The sequence below is a fragment of the Grus americana genome, chromosome 1 (assembly GCF_028858705.1).
Source record: "Grus americana isolate bGruAme1 chromosome 1, bGruAme1.mat, whole genome shotgun sequence".
Lineage (NCBI taxonomy): Eukaryota > Metazoa > Chordata > Aves > Gruiformes > Gruidae > Grus > Grus americana.
Genome location: NC_072852.1, coordinates 63,619,093 through 63,646,819, shown reverse-complemented (window position 1 = coordinate 63,646,819; position 27,727 = coordinate 63,619,093). Strand labels below are relative to the sequence as shown.

At 41.7% G+C, this 27,727-nt stretch overlaps 1 protein-coding gene across 2 annotated transcripts in view; it reads left to right on the top strand.

The window, feature by feature from the left end:
- TBXAS1 (thromboxane A synthase 1) overlaps positions 1–27,727 on the top strand; it is a 250,302-nt gene that overhangs the window by 83,196 nt on the left and 139,379 nt on the right. The window contains exons 1-2 of one of the 2 annotated variants that reach the window (XM_054838380.1): positions 9,426–9,446; positions 10,994–11,046. In XM_054838380.1, coding sequence (XP_054694355.1) covers positions 9,441–9,446; positions 10,994–11,046 — 59 coding nt within the window. In that variant the 5' untranslated portion in view covers positions 9,426–9,440. Of the gene's footprint in view, positions 1–9,425; positions 9,447–10,993; positions 11,047–27,727 lie in introns of those variants that run through there. The other variant, XM_054838288.1, reaches the window with a different exon arrangement.

Here is a 27,727-nt window from a genome sequence, read left to right as displayed (position 1 = left end):
AAAAAAAAAAGCCCAGATGAATTGACAGGTTCCTTTTTCTGATGCTGCTGCGGAATCCAGCCCTGACTGGTGATCTAGAAACAGAACCGAATGGCTGACACGAGCCAGTTCAATCCCCACCTCCAAAATCAAGCTCTTCTCTCTATGAAATTGTCCCAGCTGAACCTATGACCGTGCTTTTGCTTGGCAGCTCCTGTGCTCGCCCTGGCAAGATCCCTAGAGCTGTCCCAAATTCTCGTTCCACTGCAGCCTCCCATTTAGTTTCCTTGTGCTATCTCAGCTCCTACTGCTCTCCGTGATCCTCTCTCCAGCCCACACATGGGTTGGCACTGCGTGTTTCTGTCATTCTTCTTCCTAATCCCCTGTTCCAGGGAGGCCTGATACAGCTTTCTAGTGTGTCTGTTTTCCATGCTTGGATACTACTAGCTACCACATGGGTGGCTTGGGTCTTAAGCAGTGTTTGGCTTCAGGACAGAACATGAAGAGTAACTTACCTTGTGAAAACAAAGAGATTTTGTTGGAATAATTATTTTAAGATAGGTGGAAAGTCAACTGCCCAGTGTGATGTGGCTATTGGAGCTGCAGCTTGTCTTATTCCTGAAGGGATAAAACTATTCTGTTCTGCGCACGATCTTACAACACATTTCTGTCCGTAGTGGTTTAGGCTAGGTCTGTCCCACCTGGTGGACTGTCAGTTTGGGAGCAGGATGAAGCACACCAAGCATTTGTTCACATGGCTAGGGTAAAGATGCTTGTAGCTCAGCAGCCACATGCCCCCCTCGTGCCCTGCTGAATGTATGGGCTCACCTCAAGGCTTGTGTGTGTCAAGCTGACTTGTCTGCCCTTAACCTTGTGGCTTTTACAGAGGTGCCATGTGATAGATGGTAGGAAAAAGGGACCTGTCATGCCTATGCATGGCCTGTCCACGCTACAGATAGCAGCATGCTCTGTTCTGCATCAGAGGCCAGTACAATCTATAGAGGCATTTTTCTCTTTTCATGCTTGAGAGCCTGCATCCATACAAGGTGGGAATTACACAATAGAAAGCTGGGCTTGTCCAGCTATGTTAAAATACAGAAATAGTCCTAATATCTTTCAGTAACGCATTAAGTGGCATGATTAATGTCTGTGACATGTAATGCTCTTTCCAGGTCTCTTCCCTTGATGGAGTACTCTGCGTGCAGCCTAGTGCTTTGACTTGGGCACTGGTTTGTGTCTTAGTGTCATCACAATAAAAGATGAAAATTTGAGAGCTGAACACAGACGGAGTTTGCGATAACCTTTAGTTTTTTCAGATGTACGTTTCATAGTTTCAAACTTGGTTGTCACAAATAACTAACTTGCATTGATTTTTATAATCAGTTCATAAACAATGGTAGAGACCCCTAGCAATGTACAAGGAAAATGTCTCTGAGGAGGCCCAGATGATATCACCCGCTGAATAAGTAATGTTGCTTCCTAAAGCTGAGGTTTTCTTGAAACCCACCTGTCTAAATAGTATTCACTTAGGCACTGGTGAGTTAAAGCAATATGAGATAGCACAGAGCTTGCATCAGAAAAGAAAGCTTAAACACTCTCATCCTAATTCTGTAGGTGAAGATGCAAGATTTGCATGTGGACATGTAATTTTTCCAGTACTTATTTCAAAGTATGCTTTGAAATAGCAGACTTAGGTGCCACTCATTGGCACCTAAGAGAGACTATTACACAATGGAATTACTTAATCCTTAATTACTTAATCCTTAATTACTTTATCCTTAAAAATGATATTTTCATAATCTGAAGGAATCTGCTGTTGATGGATCTGAGGAGGAGGGGGACACTCTTCAGAAGTGGAGAAATTTCTTGGAGAAAAAAACAAGTCCCTGTCTCCCTTTCTTAGGACAGAAGTTAACTGTCATTTCTCCAAATGCCAATTCGTTGCCCCTTAAAATAGTGCTGTGCTGTCAGAGTGCTCCTGAAATGTTTATTTTCCTTAGATTTAGCTAGCCTGTCTCTCCGTCCTACAAGAAGTTGTTTCCATTTCTTTAAATTATGCAATTACAGCTTTGCTTCCCTTGAGGGAGGCCAGCAAAGAAAACTAATAAAATTCATTCACCATTAGTAAGATGTGCTGAATGCTTACACTAATCCATCTGAGAGACATTGAGCACACAGTGCAAATACACACTGCAATGGTCTTCTCTTGCACAATGAATCCCCTCCTATAGAGAGCACTGTAATTCTCTGCTTTCCTGTTGTAATTTGAGGATGTAGTAATATTAAGAAAGGCAACAAAGATGGTTAGCAATCCAGTGGAATTACATGCAAGAAGAGATTGTGTAGGAGAGAATTGCACTCAGTTTGGAAAGAAGACAACTTAGAAGAGATTTAGTGGAAATTACATACTCTAGTAAAAAAAAAAAAAATCCATCATTCCTTTCTCTTTTTTCTAGTTTCTTGACTTATTATAAATATATGTTTATCACAGGATCAGAAATTGCAGTGAGTCTGTAAGACCTCATATGGAGCCTTTCATGCACGCACATTGCACAAATTGTATTTCTCTTTGTACATGTCTTCATAATGACATGTTTTGTGGTTTTGATAAAGGTTCCTAGAAGCCTGAATAGGTGTCTTCTGTGACATTTACTATTAAGTAAAATAAAGGCCTAGCAGGTTTAAGTGTTATCTAGACAATAGTCCTAATAAAAATAGTAAGGTTGCAATTATAGCTCTACAGCAGATATAAACAAGGTCTAAGCTAATGGCAGGCAACTTCTAAATAGATAAAAAGAAATATTGTTTTAGCCAGTGTAATCAGTCTGGAGAATTCATCGTTGCAAGAATCAGGGAGTCGAATACAGCAGCTGGAATAATTTGAGGGTCTGGCTAATTTTATGACTAATTACATTTGTAGCTATGCATATTATGATAAGAGTAATTGAATCTTAAGCTAACAGTTGGGTGAGGGAGAAACCTCCCTCTATTTAAAGCATTTTAGAGTTAACTGTGTATGTATGGTTGTTTTCTTCTTGCCTTTTTCCGAAGCCTCAGGCACGTGATATGTCTGAAAGCTCAGAAATAGATCGAATTTGTTGATATTCCTATCTCATATACTGTCTGTGTTTCTGTAGCAGAGAAGGAATGGTTTTGTAAGATACCAAGAAGGAGGACTGAGAAACCTGCAACTTGTCTCTGGCTGTACCATTGACTTCTGTGTGGCATTTGGCAAATTGCTTAATCGTGTGTACTTCCAACTCCTCACCTGTGACAGATGGGCACTCACCATCCCAGAGATGTTGTGGAAATGAAGTTTGTAAAGTGAAATGAGATTGAAAATAGAAAGACAAAAAGAAAGCGAGAATCTCACTGCAGTATGCCAAATTAATGTCTGAGGCCGTATCTATGTGGGAATGCTTTGGAAAGTTAAGGTAAATCAACTAGAAGTGTGAATGCAGCGTGCACATGTGAAAGCGCAGTAAATCTTTTCCATTAAAGAAAAGTCTCTCTTACTCTGGAAGTGGCTATGTAACACCTTGAGGGACTGGCATAGATGGGCAGGGTTATTCATCCTACACTTCATTTTTTTCTGAGTATCCACATCTTATCACATTCTGTGCCTCAAAACCCTCCTTGAGGTTCTTGCCCTGCTATTCTGACTAGGAGGCTGTTCTAAAATCTTACTACTTTGATAGTCAATAACTTTCATCTAATTTCTAGCAACATTTATCCATGGCCAGTTTATACTCATTTGATCTTTTAGTAATGTGGGCCTTTACATTAAATACATATTTTTCCCTCCCTGATGATTACTCCCAGTACATTTATAGACAGCAAGCATGTCTCCTCCCTTTGGTCTGGTAAAATGAACCTTTGGTTTGCTAAAATGAACTCTCCTAATTACTACTTGTAAGACAGGCCTTCTGGTCCCTGAGGATCCGTGTAACCCTTTTCTCCACTCGTTCCATTTTTAATTCATTCCTTTTGAATGTGGTTCATCAGATTTGCATGCAGCATTCCAGAGAAAGCATATCCCAGATATTCTACATTTGTAGTTTCCGTCATACTTTTTCATCATTATCCTGTGGTTGATGTGTCCATCCAGGTTTTTCCCTTCTCTGTCATTTTCAAACAATGATCTACTACTCCAGAAATTCTTGGGGTTACCATAGTCACTCTAAGGCCATGAAGCTTTGCTTTCAACTGAAGACTCTCCTCTGTTGCAGTTGTTCAGGTTCTTTAGGTCATCCAGTTCTTCTGATATGACAATCTCAGTCTCTCTGCCTGCTGAGGAAAGAATCTGTCTTTCAACCCAGAATCATGAATGTACTTCACTAAAGTCTGTCTGCTTTCTCTGCCAGTCAGTCCTCAAAACGTTGAACAAGGTTTGTCCAAAGACTGACCCTTGAGAAATCTGTGGGCTTCCCTCTTTCATGCCTGTACTTTTTCTTTCAACTCAGTCCGTGCTCATTTCCCTACAGCTTGCATGTTTACTGTCTCTCAATTTTTAGCCTGATCTTCATCCTTTTGGGTGTGATGACTGTTCGCCTGCCACCAGACCAAATGCATTACTCAAGTCTGTGTACATCTTCCTCACCTAGAAAATGTATTATCTTCCCAAAGAAAGGTAACACGGGATGTATTCCACTTCCCTGTGAAGCAGGGTGCCAAGTTGTTACCGGTGGGCCAGAAGTGGTGCAGGAGGGACTGTTAACTGGCTGCAGCTGCTCCGTCCAGCCATGCCACTTACACAGCGCTGGTGCTTACGACTCAAATGTTAAAAACATATGGTGGGGTTTGTGAGAAAATCTGAGGACTGTGTGTGTTCCACACACTGGGGAATCTTGCATGCTATTGAGGTCAGGCTCGCAATTCTGTATTTACTTGCTTGGCTTCCCCTCCCTCCCGCCGACTCTTCAGTTACCAGCCTATTAGAATCAGCCATTAACCTGGTTAACGGGGAGAGACAGCAAATACCAGAAAGGATGATGTGCTTTTCTTAATTCCCTCTTGGAAACCTGACTGTTCTAAACTGTAAATGTCTCAAGCAAAGGCTGAAAAGGATCCAAAACACGTCTTGCTTTTGTAATGCCAAAACTGCCCAGGTGGCTTCGAGCTGGCTGCGTGGAGGTTTTGGGGTGGTGAATCGGCATGACTGAATCATATTATGCCACCTGATCCTTTTAGGTGATATGATCCATTGAGGCGATACCTTGATGCCATCTGGCCCTTTGGGTGATATGACTCGATCCCAAGAGCCTCTGCCTTCTCTGATCAGGGTGGGTGACAGACAGCAGAAGAAGAGGGTGATGAAAGGCATGGGGTAAGGGCAGAGTGAAAGGGAGACCTCATGCAAGAGGGAAAACAACCATCTTTTAGGGAAGGACCAGTTTCTCCAAATGCTGATGTGACAGCTCCTTGTTCCAGACAGCCAGGGCAAACACACCACACAGAAATAAACCTGCCCACTTAGTTTTTATTAAAGACCTGAAAAGGTAGAAGGAAAAAAATTTCTTTGGTATTTAGTTCAGGTAATTTTTTGTAATTGTGTAATGAGAACACATTGTCCGAATTTTCATATGCAGATTCAATTAGTGTTTAGTTAATTAGCCTTTACAGATGAGGATTAACTTAATTACATAACACTAACCTCTCTTAATAACTATTAAGGGTAGGAAGGCTGCTTTTAATAAATTTGGAAGGGCTATATGTGTTTTTTAAAATCTGAAATGGCATACACATAAATTAAACCAAATTACATACAGAGGACAGCCATTAAGGGTAATGATCAAAGGAAACAAACTATGTACATGGCTTGGAATCAGGCTGGTTAGAAGTTCATGCTGTTTTCCTCCTCTTTTCTGCTGGCATCCTAGTGTTTTCACTAGGATTATTCCTGGAGATGATGTACAGTCTGGGGTCATTCCTTCAAAGTGGGCTGCAGTCTGATACAAGGTTGCTTTAATTAAATGTTAGCTTGTATTAAAAAAAAAATAATCAATTTGGGTACTAGGTTATTAGCAGTTGGGTTTTTTTTCCAGGCGATCTAAGGAAAAAAGACTTGTGAAGCCCATTGAATACTAAAAATCTGATCCATATATGGCATTCATTGTCATTATGTACCATAAATAACTGTATAGATTTTTGTCTCTTAATATGAGTTGTGCACTCAAACAATGATGCTTTGGTTATTAATATCAGAGAAACAGAACATCATGTCTGACTGCAGGGTGGTGAGGGTGGAGCGCATATGGGACTAATGATGGGATGTGGCATCTTTGGCTTCTGAGTCACAGATTTGAATCCAGGCTGTTTTGGTAAGTGACTGACATCAGGTAATGTGTGATGCTTTTCAGAAAGGGGCAACAAAAGAAGCCTTTTTCCCTTGACCGTTCTTGCATGGGTAATGTTTCCCACTTGCAACGGACTTTGGGCACACCACATTGCTCTCCACACAGCTCAGTAGCTTTTGTAGCATTCAGTACACTACAGAATTCAAGGACTACCCTCATGCCTTCTGAGTCACCTTTTTGGAGTCCAAATTTTGAGCTACTGTCAGGAGCACGCATCTGCTGGATCCCGACTATATGGCCCCCTTCAAACCATTTTATCTAGTGACCCTTAGGGATTGCAGCTAAGTTTGTAAACTGTGTGATTTGTTTTCCAGCTGCAGCAAGCTGAAATGTTGCAAAGCATCCTCCATGAAGTCTGGATCACTTTAAGCTTGAGTTTAAGCTTCAGGTCACTTAAGTCCCCATTTGCAGCCGTGAGATCTGCAGGTATTGAGCAACTGATAAGAACAGGTTGGATAAGTCTCATGTTAGACACCCCAAAAATCAAAACGCACAATTCTATTGCCTCTTTCTGAAAACTTTGGCTTAGTGCCTACACCCATTTTCAGCAAGGAGGGAAGATGACATTGCTGCAGATTTTTCCTTGCTGTGAGGAACTAGCAAGGTGAATGTGCAACAAGGAGGAAATTGCCGAGGGATCTGTCTTGCAGTGACAGAATCTATTGAAAAAAGGAAAGAGGATACTTGAGCCAACAGCGTTCTTTCTAAAGCCCTTTCATGTATGTGCTGCTCAGGATGAAGTCTCAATGTTCGATATCTCAAGATAGATGGTTGGCAACGGCCAGACTTGGCTCTGACTGATGCAGACCCAAATCTTGTTCCCTTCCATAAGGGTTGCACCTGTACCCCTGAGAGCAGGATTTGGCCTTGCAAGTGGTTCTACCCACAGATGCGGCTGATGATACGTGCTCAGAGGAAGGGGAGAATGCAAATTCCCTGTAGGGAGGCAACCGCCAGCCATGTAAACAAAGAAGCCTTCTGGGTGTGCAGCAGTCAGCCCACTTGAGCTGCTGTTTCCATGGTGTACCAGATGCTGTAAAATATGCTTTCTTCAGGGAAAGAAGCTTTTCATACTCCTGCATTATCTTGTTTGATAATGGGCTGTCATCAGGCTGGTTACCTCACTGTAGGGGCCACATGCAGCAACTCCCCCCGTGCTCCAACCCTTTTCTGAGTTGTTGATGACAATTCATATTCTGCAGCTTCCAAACAAAGAAAAAGCCAAGTGATTTTTCTGACTTGGAACAGCATTACTGACTATGCTTTTACACTTAATTGTTACGAGTGACTGTGTAAAGTGCTGCAGTTCCTCCTGATGCACATGGTGTCGTCTCATAATGCCATGCATTGTTTTGATTTTCAGTTTCCCTAAAAAATCAGAATACACGTTTCCATTTTTTCCTGATTATCCCCTTCCTAAGCCCCACATTGCTTCATTATAGCTGCTGTCTTAAGGCTGTTTAAGCCACTGGGTACATGTCAGCAGGCACCATTTCTAAGTTTGCTTCCTCTCCTCGTGTTTACTCACTGGGTGATCCTGAGTCAAAGAGAGGTCTCTACCTCTCTTTTCTTGTAAAACAGTTGCTGCTGGTGGGCAGGTGCTTAGTTATCCTGTAAGTCTTAAGTACAAATACAATTATAAACCTGGACAAACCTGCAGTAATGAGCCTTAGAGCTGACTGACCTCAGCTAGTGTAAATAAGTTACCAAAAGCACTTCAGAGACTTGCTGTGCTTCAAACATGACTCATAGGAGGAGGAGGAGGATGATGATGTTTTCAAGGTATCTGTCTACTGGAAGCCATGTTCGGGGATGATGCTGCAAAACTGGCAGAGCTATGTGGATGTGGTGTATCCCCTCACTGTGTACTGAGACCATCACAGGTTCATTTGCCTTCCTCATGGCTATCAAGGAGAAACACAAATGCCTTCTTATGACTCCAGCTGAAAGGCGTGCCTTGGGTTGTTAGGGATGCGCGCACGTGTTCCGTCTGCCTTGCCTGTCTTCCAGTCACCGCAGCCTGGCAGGGCTCCCCGTGTGCTGTTTGCTTGTATTTCCCAGGCAGCCTGAGGAGACGTGCCCCAGGGCGCTCACCGCACCGTACGTGCCCCTGGAGGGGGACAGGACAGCAGTGGGTCCCGGGGGCGGACAGCGGAGACAGGCAGCGGTGTGTATGTGTGTGCAGCGGTGCAGGACATGAGAAAGTGTCCTGGAGCGTAGAGAACAAGCACTCTTTTTACTCCTGAGGATGATTTCTCACATTCTCTCCCAGATTCTTTTCAACCTTCCCTCCCCCCATCCTGCAGGCTTGTACATCTCACTTTGGGGAAGAAAGACTAAGTGTGGTTAATTTTAAGCCAGCGCAATCATTTAGGAGACGTGGAGGTGGAAAACCAGTTATTGGTTAACAGGCCTTATTTGAAATGTGTTCTGCCTGACCCCTCTACTGTCGTGAGCCAGGAGCAGTGCTTCCAAGAAGCTGGCTTTCTGGAAGGCTTTTTCACTGAATCATTTAAAGCCTAGGCTTCTTGTAAGTGTTAATATCCTGCTGGCTCGCTGGAATGCAGCTGGTGGATAGAGCAAGTGCAATATCTAGGTGTGTGCTCGCAATCCAAAGCAAAACTTAGCAGGCGAGGTTCAGGCTGTAGTTTGGGATGTCCTCGCTGAACACTCAGGCCAGGAGGAAGGCAGGCTGGAGGCCAGTCCTGATTCGGCGTCGTCTCACAAGACAGGATGTCCCTCTGCCCTGTGCAGCCGATACCGTTGTGATACAGCAGCGCTTTGCACCCCGGTGTTCCGACTGTGCCCGGTAACCTCGAGCAGTGCCCTGCGTTGCGCTGGTGCCTCAGCGCGGCTGTAAATCTGTCAGCTGTGTTTACGCAGGTTGGAGTCGCTCTCCCAGGCAAAGCGGTCAGAGTGCACCCATGGGCTGAGCCTGCTTTACGCAGTCTTAGGTGGCTGCTTGGAGAATAGCGCTGGGGGGAATTTGGCCCTAAGATTTCCCCTTGCATCAGCAGGGGAAGGCAGCAAGCAACCTTTGTAATGCTGAAATCATAACAATTGCAGGCTGAAATCCTGCTACTTCTGAAGTACCACTGTAGCAAAATGCAGGTCGGTGTGAATGCATGCATACCTTTTCCCCCTCCCTTCGTGTCTGCAGATAAAAGCCTTTTTGAGTTAGCGGTATATATTTATGGTATCACAAAGGCTTTGTCTACCTTAGTTTTTGTGTGCTTAATGGATGAGGCTTTTCTGTTTACCTTAGTAGTAAAGTATTTTTCAGGTGAGAATATATATTTTTTCAGGGAATCATCTAAACTACCTCTTTCATAATTTTATCTTTAGTGTGTTACACACCATGCAGTGTTTTAGCTTTCTGTAGCTTAAGGAAAACCTAAAGTTCTTGCCTTAAGCTAGAGACATATTGTCCTGTAGATATTGCAAGTCTAGGATTAAAAAAAACCCCACAAAACCCAACAAAGCCACAACTGTATTAAGAATGAAAACCAATTGAAGGGTTCTATAAGAGGAGGACTGTAGGTGGTGGCAAGCGCTTTGCTAATTTGGGTGATAAGCAGGATAACTACTTTTGATTACCAGATTTTCTTTTGCTTAGCGTGGTAAAATGCTCCCAAAGCATACACGCATTACATAGTCTTGTTTATTTATGTCTGCAGTTAATGTATTTACAGTAGTTCATATTGTTCTAGCTAATATTCTGCAGTATGTCATTAAAAAAATAAGAAAGATTCAATGTGAGGCATAAGTATTCTACTTTGTTAGTGAATTTTCTCTGAAGAATGAAGATAAATCACAAGTCTTTCTTGAATTAATATAAATGCAGATTAATGCAGTCAGAAGTGTTATTTTTCCATAGACAAGTTACAAACACAATGCAGTATGATTCTCAAATATCAAGGTTTTGTGAAAAGAGATTTTTTTTATATTAACTTTTAGGGATACGTTTTACACACCTTCTTTCAGATTAATCAATTTGAATTCATTTAGGACGCTAACAATTTAGTATAGTGGCAGGTTTATTTATATAAATGGATACCAATTTTCATCAGTTATGAAAATGAAACACAGTAAAAATTCTAAAAGTTTGTTAAAATAAATCTGCTTACTATTCTGCAGAGTGTCCCAGGTGACTGCCTTGTGCTAAACTCCAACTTTGCAGGTTTGGGGTTTTTTTTCTAAATAAGAGAATTAAAACCAAAACAAGACAACCTTTCCATGTTTCCTGTATTTCTCTTGTGTGTAGTAAGTCATATAGTTATTTGGTTATTAATTTCTCTGTCAGTTTTTCTATCCACACACATATCAGAAAAAAAATGATGAGTCAGGATCCCAACTGTGAAATTAGTTAAAAAAATAAATCATGAAATGGTAACATACTTTGGAGTGTAAAACCCTGATGAAAATATATTTCATGGCTTTCCATGAATAGGGCTTTTTTTGGGTTGGGATTTTTTTCAGTTGTCATTTCTAGACTCTACTGTCAGAGATGGACAATGAGAGAAAGGTGAGGTTATGAGTTAACATCATGCATGGTTCTCCTAGTTGAGGTTCAAAGCTTTGGTGTGTTAGCAGCACTGCATAATAGAGTTTCTGTTAAGTACTGTTCTAAAATACTTTGTTATTTTTCTTTTATCCAGGGATTTTGGGAAAACCACACAAAACTCATAACAGAGTATGGACCTGTTTGTGGGTAAGCTTAACAGTGCCATCAGCTTTCTTCTTTTCTGGCTCTTGCTGTTCGGGTTTGTTGGGTGGGAGAGGAGAAAATGCCCAGGTAAGATGTTCATCGGACTGCAGATTGCAGTGTTTCAGTGGGGGGGACAGAGGTGGAGGTGGTTTGGTTATGTGCAGAAAGTTATCTTGGCTTATTTTAGTTCAGCATTTGGTGTTGGACTTCATTCTTCTCTTTCTAATTTTAATTAGGCACATAAAGTTTAGTCTTTTTCAGAACTGTACAAAGCTACTAGCCTTCAATATTCTCTTTTCATCTGCATATTCTTTATACTTATGGTGAACAGTGGAAATAATTTAACATTTAAAAAAAAACCCCAAACCCTCACCTAGTTTATGAAATAGTATGAATTTGGTTCAGCTGTTGCTATCTATATATATGCAAAATTCCTAAACTTAAAATACAATGAAGTACAGATTAGAAATGAGGCATTCCTCTCTCTATGGCTCAGCTGTGCTATCTTAGCAGTTTATTAGGAGTAAAGAGAGTTTAAGCAGTATATCCCTTCATACAAGCCCTTCCACATTTCTGTGAATGTCATTTCTGTTCCAAGAACTACTTTCCAGTTGTCATAATTTTAAGTGGAAATGCACTTATTTCATGGTAGCTTCTATTGTTGTGCTCAGTTGGTGTTTCTAGCATAATTTTTATTTCAATATATAAGTATCAAGCAATAGTTACAAAGTACAGACAATGTCAAAATTTTTTTCTGTCTTCTGCAAGGGGTTTAAGACACTTGTAAGCATGTATGAATGTGTGTGTGCATGTTTGATCATAAATTACATACATATGCTTTATATGCTCTTCCAGCAAAAAAAGCTCTATCAGAAAGAAGTCAGACTCAGGCATACGAAGCATTTGATGCTCCAGTCACAGCCGCCTTGTGGCATTTATGCTCAGCCCTAAGGATGAAGTGAAGGAAATAATGAATTCCAAGGGTTAGGTACTTGTCTAAGACGAAATAATACAGCGTCTTGGCTGGCCAGGAATGGAGAAAGATATTCATTAACACTGTGGCAATTTGTATGTTGTGTAACAAATGGAAAATGACTGAGGCTTATTATCTCCGTGACCTTTGGTGTGATGCCCTTAAATGACAATAATGTAAGAACACTGGCATTCATTCCTCAGTGTATTTCCCTCCTTATTAATATCATGCCTATTTTTTTCTAAGCTGAGTTCGAGACAAGTTGCTATTTAGTCTGTCTGATCACTTGGCCAGGCAGAGGCTATGTCACCGGAGAAAGAGTTGTATAATTACAGTTTGTGAGCGGATAGATAGAAAGTTTCATTTTTCCAGTCTACCCACAGCTGTTAGGGGATGAAACCTCTGCAAGACTTGCATGGGCTGCAAAGCTGGATGATGGTGGAAGTGGTCAGCCAGGACAGTTCTGCCTCCTTGGGATCCCCTAGGTAGGAGGAGTGAGCAGCTTGAGCATAACTCACACATAGCCATTGATTGTGTGCATGAAAAACTTAAATTTGTGAGGGATCTAGGAAGCTGGCAGAGAATAAATGCTAGTTTTTTATATCTCTCAGGAAAACAAAGCTGGGCTCAAACATTGCTGTGCTTGAGGTAAGCTTTATTTGTAGTTGAAGAAGGATCTTTTAAAACCTGGCTTGGGAGCTGCTCTTCAGTAGGTGTGGTATGTGTCTGGGGGTATTTATCACCTTTCTGTCAATTAAAGAAATTCCTTCTCCTTCCCTATATGTCTTCTGTGTGATTCTTTCTGTGGTTCTTTGAAATAGGCAATAAATGATAGGTGTGTTTGTGTGTATGGTCCCAGCAAAGTATTGGATCTGGCAGTTGAAAGAAGATGTGGCATTTTGCTTTTTCCAGATTGAAAACTGCTTTCCAATAAGCATAAAGAGCAATGATCTTTATTTCTACAGTGGTGAAGTGAGTTGAATACAAATCTTTGGAACTGAAGCCTTTTTTTTCTTTCTAAGGTCACTTGAATAGTCTGAATGATACCATCACAACTGTTTTCTTTTGTGTGTGAATTGGTTTCCTTGACAACAGGATGTCAAATCAACTTTTCAGCTTTAATCAAGTCAAAACAATATATCCCTTCCATTCCAAAAGGCCTCAAGTCGTAGAGAATTATTTCAAGTAAGGCTTTTGTAGGTCACAAAAGCATTTTTTTCTTCGCTTCCATGTGCAGATCTAAAGGAGAGGTGATGGTATTACTCTTTTATAGAGAGAGACAATGGAAATAGTCTTCAGTTGTGAGTGTGTGCTGTGAAAACTGTCTGTTTTCATACAGAGATGGCCCAAGGTGGAGGCCAAGGCAGAAACAAACAGCTCTGGTTTGGTGCAAAAGCAGAGTTGGAGCATTTCTGTTCAACAGGGGAATCCAAGCCACTGATGGGACTTCTGAAGAGATCCTGCAACAGAATGGTAGTTTTTGGTTCAGCTATAGTTTGATGTATCTTCTGTAAAAACACCTCCTCTAAAATATGTGTGCTGGTTCTCCTTACCAAAAATAAAAAGTGAAAAATATCCTATTTGGAAAGCAATGTATTGATACATGTTAAGACTTGTGTTGAACATTCTCCTTTTTATGGTAAGAATTTTGCAGGAAAGTAGTCTTGGTTTCTGCGGAAATCAGTGACTTATGTGACTTATTTTTTGTATAAACTTTGATGTTTTGACACTTTACTTTCACCTGTACCATATCCAATTGTTCCATTTCAATTTTAGGTTATGGCTACTGATTAGAAATAGGTGGTATAAGCAGACAGAAAAACAAAGAGGAGAAATAAAGGAGGAGAGTGTACTTTATGAAATCAGAAAAAGCAGCTGCTACAACATGAGCAGAGCTGTAGAGGCACTGAGTTAATTTTACTTTATATACACACTTTGTATGCATTTGACCACCCTACTGCAATTGCATCATTATGACTTTACAGCACTGTAAGCATGTATGGCTGGTTTGGAGTTGGAAGATAGTGCCAAAATAAGTAATATATTCTTGGCCCGACAACACACCAGGAACAAAAAATATGATATAGCCCCAAGCGGGCAGGTGATTGCCTCTGGGATGAATGAACCTAGTCTGCCTTTGACTGTAGCAATGCATTTGGATGTCAGGAAGAGTGTAAGAGTTCATAACATAGACCTCTGTGTGTATAATCAAAGAGTCAGGTCAGAAGATTAAAAGTGGGTGCAATTTGTAGGGTGACACTCTTTCTTCATGTCCTTTTGTGTCTGAAACAGCTTAAAGCAGGTCAAACCCTATTCTTACTCTTCCTTCACTTGAACTCTCAACTTCGACCTGCTGTGAGAAGTCTGACCAACTATGAAGCAGAATAAGTGCTAAGAAGGACAAGAACAAAGTAAAGTTGAGATGAAGAGATGGGTCTAGGAGTAGCAAGAGGATGGAGTTTGGATTAAACCACCTCTAAAAAACCAGAAGACAATCAGGGTGTTTGAGCCTAGGGTTGTCAGGCTGTGAACTGGCAAAGAGAGTCAATGAGCTGAAAATCTGCATTTTCTGATGGGGGCAGAAGCTAATGAGAACATTTCTTACAAGATCCAGTTGTAAGCCATTCTCAGTCCCTAATAAAACCACCACCAGCAGCAAATTGCATCTCCCCAAACTGAGCCTCTGCTGGGCTCCAGCATAAGCATCCCGGGATCAGCACAGTAACACAGAAAGCATGTCAAGGGGCAGGCACAGAAATGGGTGCTGAAGCATCCTGTTAAAACACAGATGTGAATGGAGCTCCATTTCCATATAAAGAGTATCTTGGTTTGCAGTGGGTTACTTCAGCATGTTTTAAAGTAATACGCAGAAAGCAACGTAAAATAGAACAAGTGATTTTTCTTAAGGTGTCTGTGGAATTACTCGATGTTTGATCTGTGGGTGGTGGGGTTTTTTTTTTCTTTAAAGACTTCCTAATATTCTTTAAATGATTTCCTAAGAAGTCATTATTGGAACCAAGATCAAGCCTGGTCACTTAAATGGTTGGGTGGTTTAAAGGATTAGGCTAGATCATGGAGCCACTCACTAACTTGAAATGTGTCCAGGGGTGAGTTGTGATTGTGAGCTACACTGGCAGCTGACAGCTTTTCACAAGTCTATGCAGCCAGAGTTGGTTCTGTCTTAACGCTTGACTTCTCCTCTCCCAAAAAAATGTCGCTGCAGATGGCACTAGTTAGCATTTCTGCAGTTGAGTCCATAATCAAACAGTTGTGGACCAGAAACAGGCTTTTCTTGCTGCTGCTCCTGGCCTCTGCATCAGAGCTGAAGCACACTGGTTGGTCACTGTGGAGGTTTGAGGCTTTCCCTTTTCGTGGACAGAAGAGGGGCATGCGTTTCTGGGATTTGGGCATCTGAAACTTTTCTCAGAGCCTTATCCTTCCTTCTGCCTTCCTCAAGCACCTTGGGGTGAACATACCGTAGATAGGGGCAGGATCTCCTCCTGCCGGGAACAGCTGATGTCTTCATCATGCAGTTAATTTACCCAAAGAAACAGTCTCTTTATTGCCATTTTAATTTCAGAAACTTTTTTTTAACCTCTCTGTTTCAAGCCTTATTCTGCTTTATGTGGAAAGACTAATCCCAGGACAGGTATTCTCATTTTTGTCTCTGAAGGCTCATGTAAAGAAATAATTTAGTTTTATGAAACAATCGTATCCTGTTTGATTTCCTCTTTTACACTAGGGTTATCATGGACTTACTACCTCTCCTGTGGTCCTTCCTTTATTTTGATATTTTAAACAATTTACTTTTCATATTTCAGCTAGAGAAAATCATGCCTGAGCAAGGATAGGGGAGAAGGAAGAAAAACAGGCTTCCTATTTCTGATCTATAGCTCTTTATAATTTCTGTTTCACATTTAAACTGACAAAGATTTTTGGTAGCCTCACTTTCTAGATTTTTGTTTTCTTAAAGAGCAATACACTTTTATGGCCAGAGTCAAGTCTTTCATGTTCTGTCAAGATTTTTTTTTTTCTCCTCACTGTATTTCCTCATTTATGTGTCGTGATAAGGTCCTTTGACTCTATAAGATTGTTGATCAGCCCCAGAATTGCTATTGTGAATTAGAGTTATCTCTTTTTCTTTTAAATACCTGCAAGCTGTGGATACAGTACAGCAGAACCCTTAAACATGTGCCTAACTTTGAGCACATGAGTAATCCCATTAAAGTCAATGGTGTTACTCAACATGCTTCAAGTTAGGCAGAAGTTTATCTACCTTGCTGAATCAGAGCCGTAAAAGAAACAATTGCATTTGCGCCTGAAAAATATTTTAACTGCTGTTGGTACACATAAACACCTAGGTCTATTGTAGCTGAAAGAAATTAATGGGGAGAAAAATGCATCTTCACCCTCCCCACCCTCTCTTTTGACAGCACTTTGCATGTAGACAATTTTATTGTTCCTCTGTGTAATGTGCTAGCCGTTTTCTCTGAAATAGAAAAGATTATCTCAAAAATTGACTGAACAATAGGAGAATCTTAATATTCTGAAGTTAAACTTTTTTTCTTAATTAACACTTTCAGAATTTGTTAATAGTAACCTATTTTTTAGAAGTTGTCTTTTAAAAAAGAGCCCAAACCCAACAATATTCCTGGCTAAATGTAAGGTCACAGTACAATGCTACACCTCCATCTGACTCCTCACACTTAACCATAATCAGGTATTGGTTCTAGCTAGTTCCAATGGTTAAATCAAGCTGCTGGAACAAGTCCTGTGAATTACTTATGGCTATATCATCATCAGCTTCTCCTCTTCTCTCTGGAGTTAATTGGTCTTAGAAACATAGCCCTTTATGGGACTGATGGCTAAAGATTTACCCAAAAGGTGTCATACCACACTGTTTTGAGAATTGGAGTCTAGTGTTATTGTTACAGTTGTAATAGTTTTTGTGGGCTGCCTGATCATTATGGGGCTTTTTACATTCTGCATACAGAGACCTGTGGGATGTAGTTTATAGGCAGAATTTATGGTAAATTAGTTGACTAGTTTAATTCTGGCATGTTTCAACTCTACTTAGGTCTCTGGAACATTGCGAATTAATGCTTAGTGTACTAGTAATGTTGAAGGCATTCATTAATGACCTTTTCTTAGCCATGGACAAAATGTTATGTGTTTACTATGACCTCCCATGAGAACCATGCAACTTGAGCTTGTCTGCTCTGTGGTGGCTGTTGATTTGTAACTGTCGTCTCTTGCTGTCCTGGTCAGGTCCAGGGACAGTCATGCTCTAGGTATTCACAAACAGAAACTCAAAGGGCCACTAAAATGTCACAGTTCCAGCCCTTAGCGCAGGCAAAGCCACTTGGATGGAAAAGTTTGATGCAAGTGGTGAACTCTTCTGTGCGCAAAGCTCTCCGTCTCTTCTCTGAGAATCCAGACGTTGCCCTGGGGTGGCTGAGGTGCAGGCATGTGTTCCCTGCTGCGCTTTTTCCAAGTTTCTTTCCTCCATCCATGACTGCTCCATGACTCTACTGCAGCTGTTCAAGCCAACGTAAGTCAAAGATCTGATGTAATCTTTTACACCTCTGGAAAGAGAGTGTGAAATCCAACCAAATGAGACAGATATTTTATATGCACTTGGCAAGGCAGCAAAGGACAGTGCCTGTCACCTGCACCATGTTCCTGATGCTTGTTTCTGTACTCATGGCGGTTTGAATTAGTGTTTGTATAGAGGGAAATCCCCTGGTCAGTACAGCTCCACGGAGACGGCGTTGGCTGGATGCAGAAAGGCTCTGTGAGATTGGCCAGAACTGTGTCAGCTCTGAAGGCTGACGAGAGAAGTAGCAGCGCAGACCTTTGTACCGTATCTTAGTATTTGAGGAACCTGATTAAATCTTGGTCTGCTGCTGCATGTGCAGGTAGCAGCTTTGGCTGAGAGGTGGTTTCACCTCTGTTTGCTCCCAGGGGCGAGTGTTTCTTAGTTCCACTGTTTCCCTGAACATCGGTAGTGCAGCACTTAGCTGTTAAAGCATAGTCCTTGTGAGCTCCAGGTTAATATTATTTGAAAACTGAAGTTTCTTTTGAAAACGTGCTGCCTGAGAAGCGTTTTACACCTAATGTGCAACACAGGTGATCTTTGATCTGTACTGCCTGCTTCTTAGCTAATTAATGCTTAAAATCATCATTTTTTAAGGGGCTTGGGATGGGACTGCTAAACAGATTGCCTCCTCTTCTTATGTAACAGTGATATGATCAGCACCTGCATACCAGACTGTGTCATCCTAATTTAAGGCAAGGGGAGAAAATATTCTGAGTGAACCCCACACTTATAAAAACCAGTTACCTAGGCTTAATTTCACCCTGATCTGCCATCTTCACCATCTACCAGAGCCTGTATTAGTTAATTTTCTTAACAGACTGTAAAGTCCATCTTGTAATTTTTAACTCCTTTCCACCATTTGGGAAAAAGCAGGCTGAGGGCTTTTAAAAGGCTGAAAAATCTGGGTGTTATTTTAGTATACCAATTCTATTTGAAAAATTTTGCTGTACATACTAAATGCTTTCATTAGAATTTCCTACAGCACCAGGAAGTATTGATGCAAACATTAAGTGAATACATACAGTATGTAACGTCCAGGAGCTATTAGTGGTCCCTGACTTCACCAGCTATTTATCTGATTATGAACTGCTGTTCCCAGTGCCGTGCATGGCAATTTTTGTCAGTGACGTTCCTGAATCATTTCCCCCCCGCTCTACAAAGAGGGAGGAAAATGCATCATCTCCCAATGTCCCTTGCCTACCTCCCTTCCATTTCTTGGCAGGCTTTGAAGCAGATCAGCTTTAAATTAATGCAACTCAGGAGCTCCTCCTGCCTTCCTTGGTCACCCGACTCTTCACAGGAGAGCTGTGTTACTGCCTCTCCAGGTGACTCCCTACTGATGGTTTACCCTTCTTTGTGGCAGCCTAGAGAAATCCAAAACCAGCTTGTGACTGCCTTCTCGTGTGCCATGAGAAGCAACAGGCAGAGAGGGTTTCCTATCCCCACATATCCCCCACTGGGGGCTGGAGAAGAAGGATGCAGAGAAGAAACTGCAAATCAGCAGCCTGTTGCACGTCCCGGTTCTCTGAGAGCCCCAGCACAGGCTGGAGCATCCATGACTGTCCCCTCCTCAAGCCCACCTTGCTAGGAACTCCAGGAGGGAGACAGATGCTGGTTAGACCCTCTCTCCCCATGCTGGGGAGTCCTTAGACAAGATCTCATGGAGCCTTTGGCCCTTAGGACACCTAAGCATTGCACAAGAATGGATTGGGGATGTCTCTTATTTAGTTTCTTAGAAATAGTCATCTTTGCCACTTTCCCAATATGTACAGAGATACTTCCCATTCCATTGCTGCCTGTTGTCTTTTGATGGTGCAACCACTTTGTTGGCTCTGGGGTTTGTTCCATTTTATTCTTTTTACTTTGACAACTTTGTCTTGTGGGCTTTGTATCCATGCTTCTTGCTGTTATTTTTTCGCCTCCAAAATATTTGCTCTGACTTTATTTTCTTTCTCTTGCTTCTCTCCATCCCCTTCAGCCCTATGCTATCTTTCCTCCATGCTCTAATTTTTATTCCTCCCTGTTTTTCTTATCCATGTTGAGCTGAAAACAGTAACATGACCTGACAATTTTTACGTCATTCCAAGGTTTTTATGTACTTCCATAAATATCTTCATTACTTTTTTATTGTTTTGTCATATATAGGTTTTAGTTTTTCCTCTACCTTATTAGTCTGGGGATCAATTTTAGTCTACTATGTTTTATTAGTAGAAAGGGGAACAAAATATCTCCTTTTTCTTCGTTGGTTTGGCACCATCTTCAAATTACCCTTTTTCCTCTGTTCAACTACCTCTCTTCTTTCCCTGGAGAGTCTGCTTTATGTCAGACCTTCTGCTGGTGAACTGGGTATGATTTCATCAGGCAATAGGCAAAAGTGTACCCTGCCGGAGAGGAAGAAGTTGTTTTCAGCTGTTCTATTTTTTTTTTTTCCCCCTAGCTTGGGGAGCGTGGAATGAGCTGAGCCACCATTACCCTGGGGATTGTGAATCTTTCCTTCCTTCCATTAAATTTGGTGGCTAAACCTGAAGGCTTGTCTTGAAGGGGGATTTATTGTAGTCATACTGATAAAATTGTACTGGTATAATTAAACAGCTACAGTAATGTCAAAAAACCTCCCTTGCACAGACACACCAGTTCTGGAATGACACAAACTACATCAGGGGAAAAAACTGACCATCTTCCCCAGCAATTATTGTATTGATAGGGGTGTGCTCCCATAGGAGTTTTTTCTAGTCTAACTTTATTAAGATTCAAACCATGTCTTGTCCCAGAATCTCCTCTCTCCCCCATGTAAACAAGCCTCAAAATGCTGGTCTGGACTTTCAAGCTGTTGTTTACTTCAGTGTAGCTCCATTAAAGGTATAGAGTGGTGACTACCTGAGGATCTTGACCCAATGTTTTTAGATCTCTTATGTTATATAACTTCGATTTTTGGATGATGGTGCCTATTGAATAAAATTAGGTTTTGTGCAGCAATTTTTAAGACATATCCAGACGTCTTAAAGTAGTTTACAGAAAAAGGAGTGAGTTGGGAGCAATGTTCTGACTCTGTAAGGGCTAGCAGTAGACATTTTATCACTCAGCAATAATCCAAGCTTTTCTGTCAATGTTGGAATCTATTTTATTGAAAAAGGATCTTGGCAAGGACACTGGGAATTGCTGCAGAGTCTTTCAAAGTGACATTATGAGATGATCTTGGTTCCTTGGGACCTTTTATCACAGGGAACATCTTATGAAATACGCTGTGTGAAGGGCCAAAGTAAAATATTATCAAAGCAACCTCACAATTTTCTGTGTCCACTGGCTGTCCGTTTGGCCCAGTAGGAAATAAGCTATGCATGGGGCAGGAGAAAGAGAAAGTAGGTCTACAAGTACAGCATAGAGGGAAATGTTAAAATAGGTCAGATGGTAACATAATGTCACATGAAAAGGCATTTGCCATTAAATATGACATTATTTTCTATTTAAATAATTTAAATTCTGATTTTTGAGGCAGAGAAATGTATTGTAAAATGCGAAGATCAATACCTGAAGTACCTAAACTTATTCTTACTACAGATCCAACTTTTCTCCTCCATCAGTGGTGTTTTATTTGCTTTTGCCCAATAACTAACGGAATTGGATTTTCACCAATACTGAAGAACAGAACTGAGTTTGTGAAACTACCGTAATTTTCCTCATGTTCATTTTCTTAGCAAGATATTTAAACAAATACACAGTTTTTTTGTAAGCCCTCCAGTAGCCCCTGATCCCCCTTTGATACACCAATGTGTTTATACATACTCTCAGGACTGCTCTGGGTGTTGCGTTCAGCATATTGCCCCATCCCATGCTACTTTTGAGTTTGCCATTTTAAATATTGGATTTCTGCAGGCAGCTGTTTATGGGATTCATTCTGGCTGGCACCCCCAAAATCTGCAGGCTGTCCTTGCCTGCTGCCTCCTGCCAGAGAAGTTGAAGCAGCGGATTGCGCTGAGGTCAGAGGACCAGCAAATGTTGCTGGCAGCACTAAAACTGCCATGCAGGCAACAATGCATATTTAACTGTAAGGTCTCTCCTGGATTAAAAAGGCTGCAGGTGAGGAAAGCATGATCAATAATAATTGCAAATATTAAAAGTGGTGCCTTCTCTTGCTTTCCTACCTTTTTCCCCTTCCTTCTTTGCCTACAGGACACGAAGCGTCTGAATCCCCCAGACGATTGCTCATGCATTTACATTTTCATTTGCTTGGTTTACAGCAAGATTGTTCCAGCTTCTGGGAGGGGCAGCTATCAAAGACGTACAGGCACTGCCATTGTGTTTTATTGTTCCAGTCCATTTTTCTCTGTGAATGCAGGTGGGAGTTTTTCAGTGGGTTGATTTTGTGTTTTTGCTTTCTCTTTCTTCTAAGCATTTATAACCCTTTTATTGTCAGTCTTCAATCATTTTTGATAGATCAATATATTTACTTCGGTGATGGTTCATCCTACAGTTGTGCTTGTATTTTATTTTTTGCTTTGTTTATAGGGGTTATGAATAGATTCAGTGGGTTGTATCTCTGCTATGCTGTTGTTGTGTGAGGATCGAGTTGCTTGATTTTGCCCCAATACCTATATATGTAGAAGGAATATGAAGTGTTTACATTGGTCTGCTCTCAAATCTGCTAGTTTTCCCTTTTTTCTAGGTAGACTTTGAGCAATTAAAAATACAATTTTTGGTTCAGAAATTGTCTCCTCAGAAATCCTAAGTATGACTGCTGGTGTTTCACATCTGCTTGAACGTTTGAAGGGGAATGCTCTAGGAAACTGCTCCAGCAGACTCCAGAGGTCCCAAAGGCTTGGGGAATAAATTGCACAAAGGTGCACAAGTCCATGGGATCTGATGAGATGCATCTGTGGGTCCTGAGGGAACTGGCGGATGAAGTTGCTAACCCACTATCCTTCATATTTGAGAAGTCATGGCAGTCTGATGAAACATAACCCCCATTTTTACTAAGGGAAAAAAGGAAGACCCGGGGAACTACAGGCCGGTCAGTGTCACCTCTATGTCTGGCAAGATCATGGAGCAGATCCTCCTGGAAACTATGCTCAGGCACATGGAAAATAAGGAGGTGATCAGTGATGGCCAACACAGCTTCACTAAGGGCAAATCGTGCCTGACAAGTTTGGTGGACTTTTACGACGGGATTACAGTGTTGGTGGATAAGGGAAGAACAACTGATGTCATCCACCTGGACTTGTGCAAGGCATTTGACACCATCCTGCACGACATCCTTGTCTCTAAATTGGAGACACATACATTTGACAGATGGACCGCTCGGTGGATAAGGAATTGGTGGATGGTCACACTCAAAGAGTTGCCATCAACAGCTCGATGTCCAAGTGGAGACTAGTGGATGAGTGGCGTTCCTCAGGGGTCAGTATTGTGACCGGCACTGTTTAACGTCTTTGTCGGTGACATGGACAGTGGGATCGAGTGCACCCTCAGCAAGTTTGCTGACGACACCAAGCTGTGTGGTGCGGTCAACATGCTGGAGGGAAGGGTTGCCATCCAGAGGGACTTTGACAGGCTTGAGAGGTGGGCCTGTGTGATCCTTATGAAGTTCAACAAGGCCAAGTGCAAGGTCCTGCACGTGGGTCGGCGCAATCCCAAACATAAATACAAAAGAAGTGTGACCAGCAGGTTGAGGGAGGTGATTCTGCCCCTCTATTTTACTCTCGTGAGACCCCACCTGGAGTACTGTGTCCAGCTCTGGGGGGCCCAGTACAGGAGAGACATGGAGCTGTTGGAGCGAGTCCAGAGGAGGGCCACGAAGCTGATTGGAGGGCTGGAGCACCTCTCCTACGAAGACAGGTTGAGAGAGTTGGGCTTGTTCAGCCTGGAGACGAGAAGGCTCTGGGGACACCTTATAGCAGCCTTCCAGTACCTGAAGGAGGCCTACAGGAAAGCTGGAGAGGGACTGTTTACAAGGGCATATAGTGATAGGACAAGGGGTAATGGCTTTAAGCTGAAGGAGGGTTGATTTAGATGAGATGTCAGGAAGAAATTCTTTACTGTTAGAGTGGTGAGGCACTGGAACAGGTTGCCCAGAGAGGTTGTGGAGGCCCCATCCGTGGAAGTGTTCAAGGCCACGTTGGATGGGGCTTTGGGCAATGTGGTCTAGTGGAGGGTGTCCCTGCCCATGGCAGGGGGGTTGGAACTAGGTGATCTTTAAGGTCCCTTCCAACCCAAACCATTCTGTGATTCTATAACATAGCAAAGCAGTGTTGGACAATAACATTTACTTGGACATCTCGGAAGTGAGGCAGGTCCATGGGAGTCCTGAGGTCTTTAGTCAAGCAGCTATGACCGAGAGAAAGAGCCTACATCTTTGATGTTCTTGAGCCTACATCTTGCTCATGTCCCTGGGTAGCCAGATGCCGGCCTGGGACAGCTGCTTAATGCAGCTGTGAAGAGAGCTCAAACATGTGCGATGTGCACATGGGAATCGGGTCCCAGCATCGGTGTGATACGCTGCGCCCTGGCTGGCCATCAGAAGAAGGAGGTCGGTGAACAGGACCTGCTGCTCTGTGCTGAAAGGGTCCATCTGTGGAAGAAGAGAGTGCTAAATATCCCTCCATCCTCAGGGATTTGGGTTGTCGCAGGTGACATATATGCCATTTGTTACACAATTGCCCCTTCTCCCTCCCCCAAAAAAGGGAACATCAAAAGAAGTGTCTTTGTTACAACTGATAATATGTACAAATTAATAAATGGAAAATAGGTCGACTAGGTAGTGCTCTTACTAATATTACTGTTTGAAACATGATCTGTGTCTTATTACTGCACATTAAATATTGGGAAAAATCCCTGAATGTGCGTGGATTTCAGCGAGGTTTAATAATTTAAACCAGGTGAGCATATTGGCTGTCTGTAGGATGTTATCCCCGCAGTTGCTTTACCAGAGCTGTATGCATCCTGTTTTTTCAGTACGTCCATTTTTAGGCTTAAACAATTTGCCATGTTATGAAAGTTGTGACTCAACTACTTCTCAGCAGCGTGTTGTCCATTTGTAACAGCACATTTTCCTGGAAGTCATTACTTTGGAGTGCCATTGTCAGCTGTACACATCACTCCTGCTCCTCTTGTCCTTTGTGGCGCAGATTTGCCTGTTGTTAGCGACAATGTTACCACTGATGCACAAGCTATCAGGTTTTTCCATTCTGTTCTTTCTTTTCTATCTCTGTTGAATTGCAGTTTCCTTTGTCTTCTGCATGGTGCACTGAAAGAGGTTAGGAAATTTATCATGGTTATTTTTAATGGGTTTTTAAAGTCTGGCATGACACAGATTGAATTGATACAGGAAAATTTCCTGGAGCTGCAGCGTTTTTTACTATTAAAAATATTTCTATCATTGCAATTTTTCTCTAAGAAAATACATCTTTTTTTTTCCTTCTAGTCCTATAACAAAACCCTGCTTTCTAATGTTTCCACATGGTCAGATATTAGCCATTTCCCAAGATAATTTAGTTTGGTCATGTGTACGGCTAGCATTTTTATTGTAAAGAATTCTGCTAGTCGTTTCATGATAAATGCATAAAGCGTTGGGAAATGACTTTTATTGGGCTTAGTGTGCATTTAATAATGCATTAACAAAATTAAATGATTTTGTGTGTACGTGTGTAGCTCTTAAGAACGTATAGAAAAAGTGCACACTACTATAGGTATGCAAGGATTTAAAAAAAATGAAAAAAAATCTTTCCTGTGTGCATTTTGTATGCTACAACATACAAAAGTACATTCCCAGCTCAGTAGGTGGTTACTATCCCTTTTTTTTCTTTGTTTCAACATATTTTTTTAAGGCAGATTGGGAAAGAAAAGCAAGTCCCAGTGACTGTCCGCCTCATGGCCAGTCTGGCAAACCTTTACTTGCCTGAGTAAGGCTCTCCAGTGTTGGCTGGAATCTCTGTCTTTATTGCACACAAATCAGATAAATGGCTTGCCCGTTGCCTCCCATTTATGAAACCCTGCTTTCATTTGTTTAAACTTCAGATATCTTCAGGCTGCTAGCCATGATCAAGTCAAAGTGTTTTGTTTCTTATTCAATAAAACGGTGTATGCATGTGTAGTTAGGCAAAACTCAGTTTGGCTTACTCATTTCATCCTGTTATCTTTATGATGAAAAAAATCAGTATATTGAGTCCTATTTGTCATTGAGGAATTAAAATTTTCACATATTGAGATGGTATTATTTCAGAAATGCATGTGTCTGCATTAACGTAAACAGAACAAAGGAATAAAAAGGGATGGTGTGCAATATATTCTAACTCTCTCATTGATTTAAGATCAAAATGCCAGTAAGGAGGAGTAGACTGAAAGAAAATTATGTGTATGTTTGTTTCAAACACATGCAAAAATAAAATATTGTATCGTCCACCACTGATCATATTTACAGGAGGCACATGAGCTGTCTTGCCTATGAAGAAATCAAAGATAAAGTGCAGAATTAAAACAAGCAGAAACAGCCTACTGATTTTGAATGCCTCTGTTCCAAATGCCTCTTTTGAAGATATGTATGAGGACATGACTTTTCAGCAGATAGAGATACTCAGTGTTTTCTGAAATCCTTTTCTTTCCTTCAGGGCTAAAATGGCTAACCAAAACCAGAGATGTGAAAGACTCTAGTCACACTCGAGTCCTGGCCATGATATGTAAAGTATAGGAGAGATGAAGGTTGTAGAAATGCAGCCTTATGGATGGCTTTTCTTTGTACCCTGATGTCAAGTCTCAGGGAGGAAAAATAATACAAACCTCAATTTTATGATGGTCAGAAATGCTTTATGAGAGGCAGAAGTCAGATCACGCACGTTTTGTTTTAGTCATCTTGAAGTGTGTTTGCTTATATGAAGTTTAGTGATGGGCGTGTAACTAGCAACTTTATTACACTTGTGGTTTTATTATAGTCAACCTGTTTTATAGCGTGCTGTATCTTGCGATGTCGTAGTATCACAAATTATATTTAAATACTTTGACCTCCTTCCTGTTTCATTTTCTCCATATGGTCACACATATGCTCTTCTCTTTTTGTCCCCCGTCCCCAAATTTTCCTTGGAGCCAGCACCACGGCACAGGTACGCTCTCTGGCTTTCTGGGACACTGATGACCCTCTCTGGCTTCGTGGCCACCGGTTCGGATGGGTCCCCCCTGCTTTGTTAGAAAGTAGCCCTGCGCCGCACGCCCTTCTTCTATGTGTTCTCTCAGCCATGTTATTCGATGTAGCATCACAGTCATATCCCTCATCTTCTTCAAGCACGCTGCTCTATCTCCATTTATCTTGTACGAAATGGCTGTAGCCCTGCCAGGGTAATACTGCCTGTTGTTTCCCAGAAATTGCTTACCTGTCTGTCAAGAGAAGCTGCTTAGAGCTTCTGACTAGAAATCAGGATAAGCACTGAGCAGATCCACCTCCCTCCCTTACGTGGGAAAAAAAAAAAAAGATGGAGAAAAGGCTGCCCTTGTTTAGCCTGAATAACATTGTCTGCTTATCCTCCTCAGCCATCTTGTAGCCATATTTTTTTTTTTTACTGCACTGATAAAAATATGTAGCACTGTTGAATATAAATAATAGACTCATACAAATCCATACAAATGAACAGTGTGTAGACAGTAGCAAGTAAAGTTTGGAGACACAGCAAGTTTGCTAGCTCCCAGATGTAGCCTTCCCTAGAAATAGTAATTCAGTGTTCTAGAAATAGTAACCTGATGGTTTTTCTCTCAGGGTATGGCAAAGGAGTACTTTGGTAGTGAATTGGGTGCAAAGACCCAGAGATGAGACTGCTCTCACGCCACGTCTCGCAAACCCACAGACAGGCCAGGCATAGAAATATGCTGAAACCCACAGGAAACGTCTGCTTGCACCATCACATGAGGTCAGTCAGGCATACCGTGCTTTAACAAGCACAGACAAAACAAGCTTTGGTGAAAATGTCACAGTCCAAACATGGGTAACAAAACACAGACTAATAATGTCCAGGCTTGGTGGGAAATGCCATGGGAAAAGATTTAGAAACCACCTTCTGGCGCTCTCGACGAGGTGAAGAGCTATGAGCGCTTTCAGCGTCACCCAGTAGCAACAGCATCGCGCAGCCAGGCAG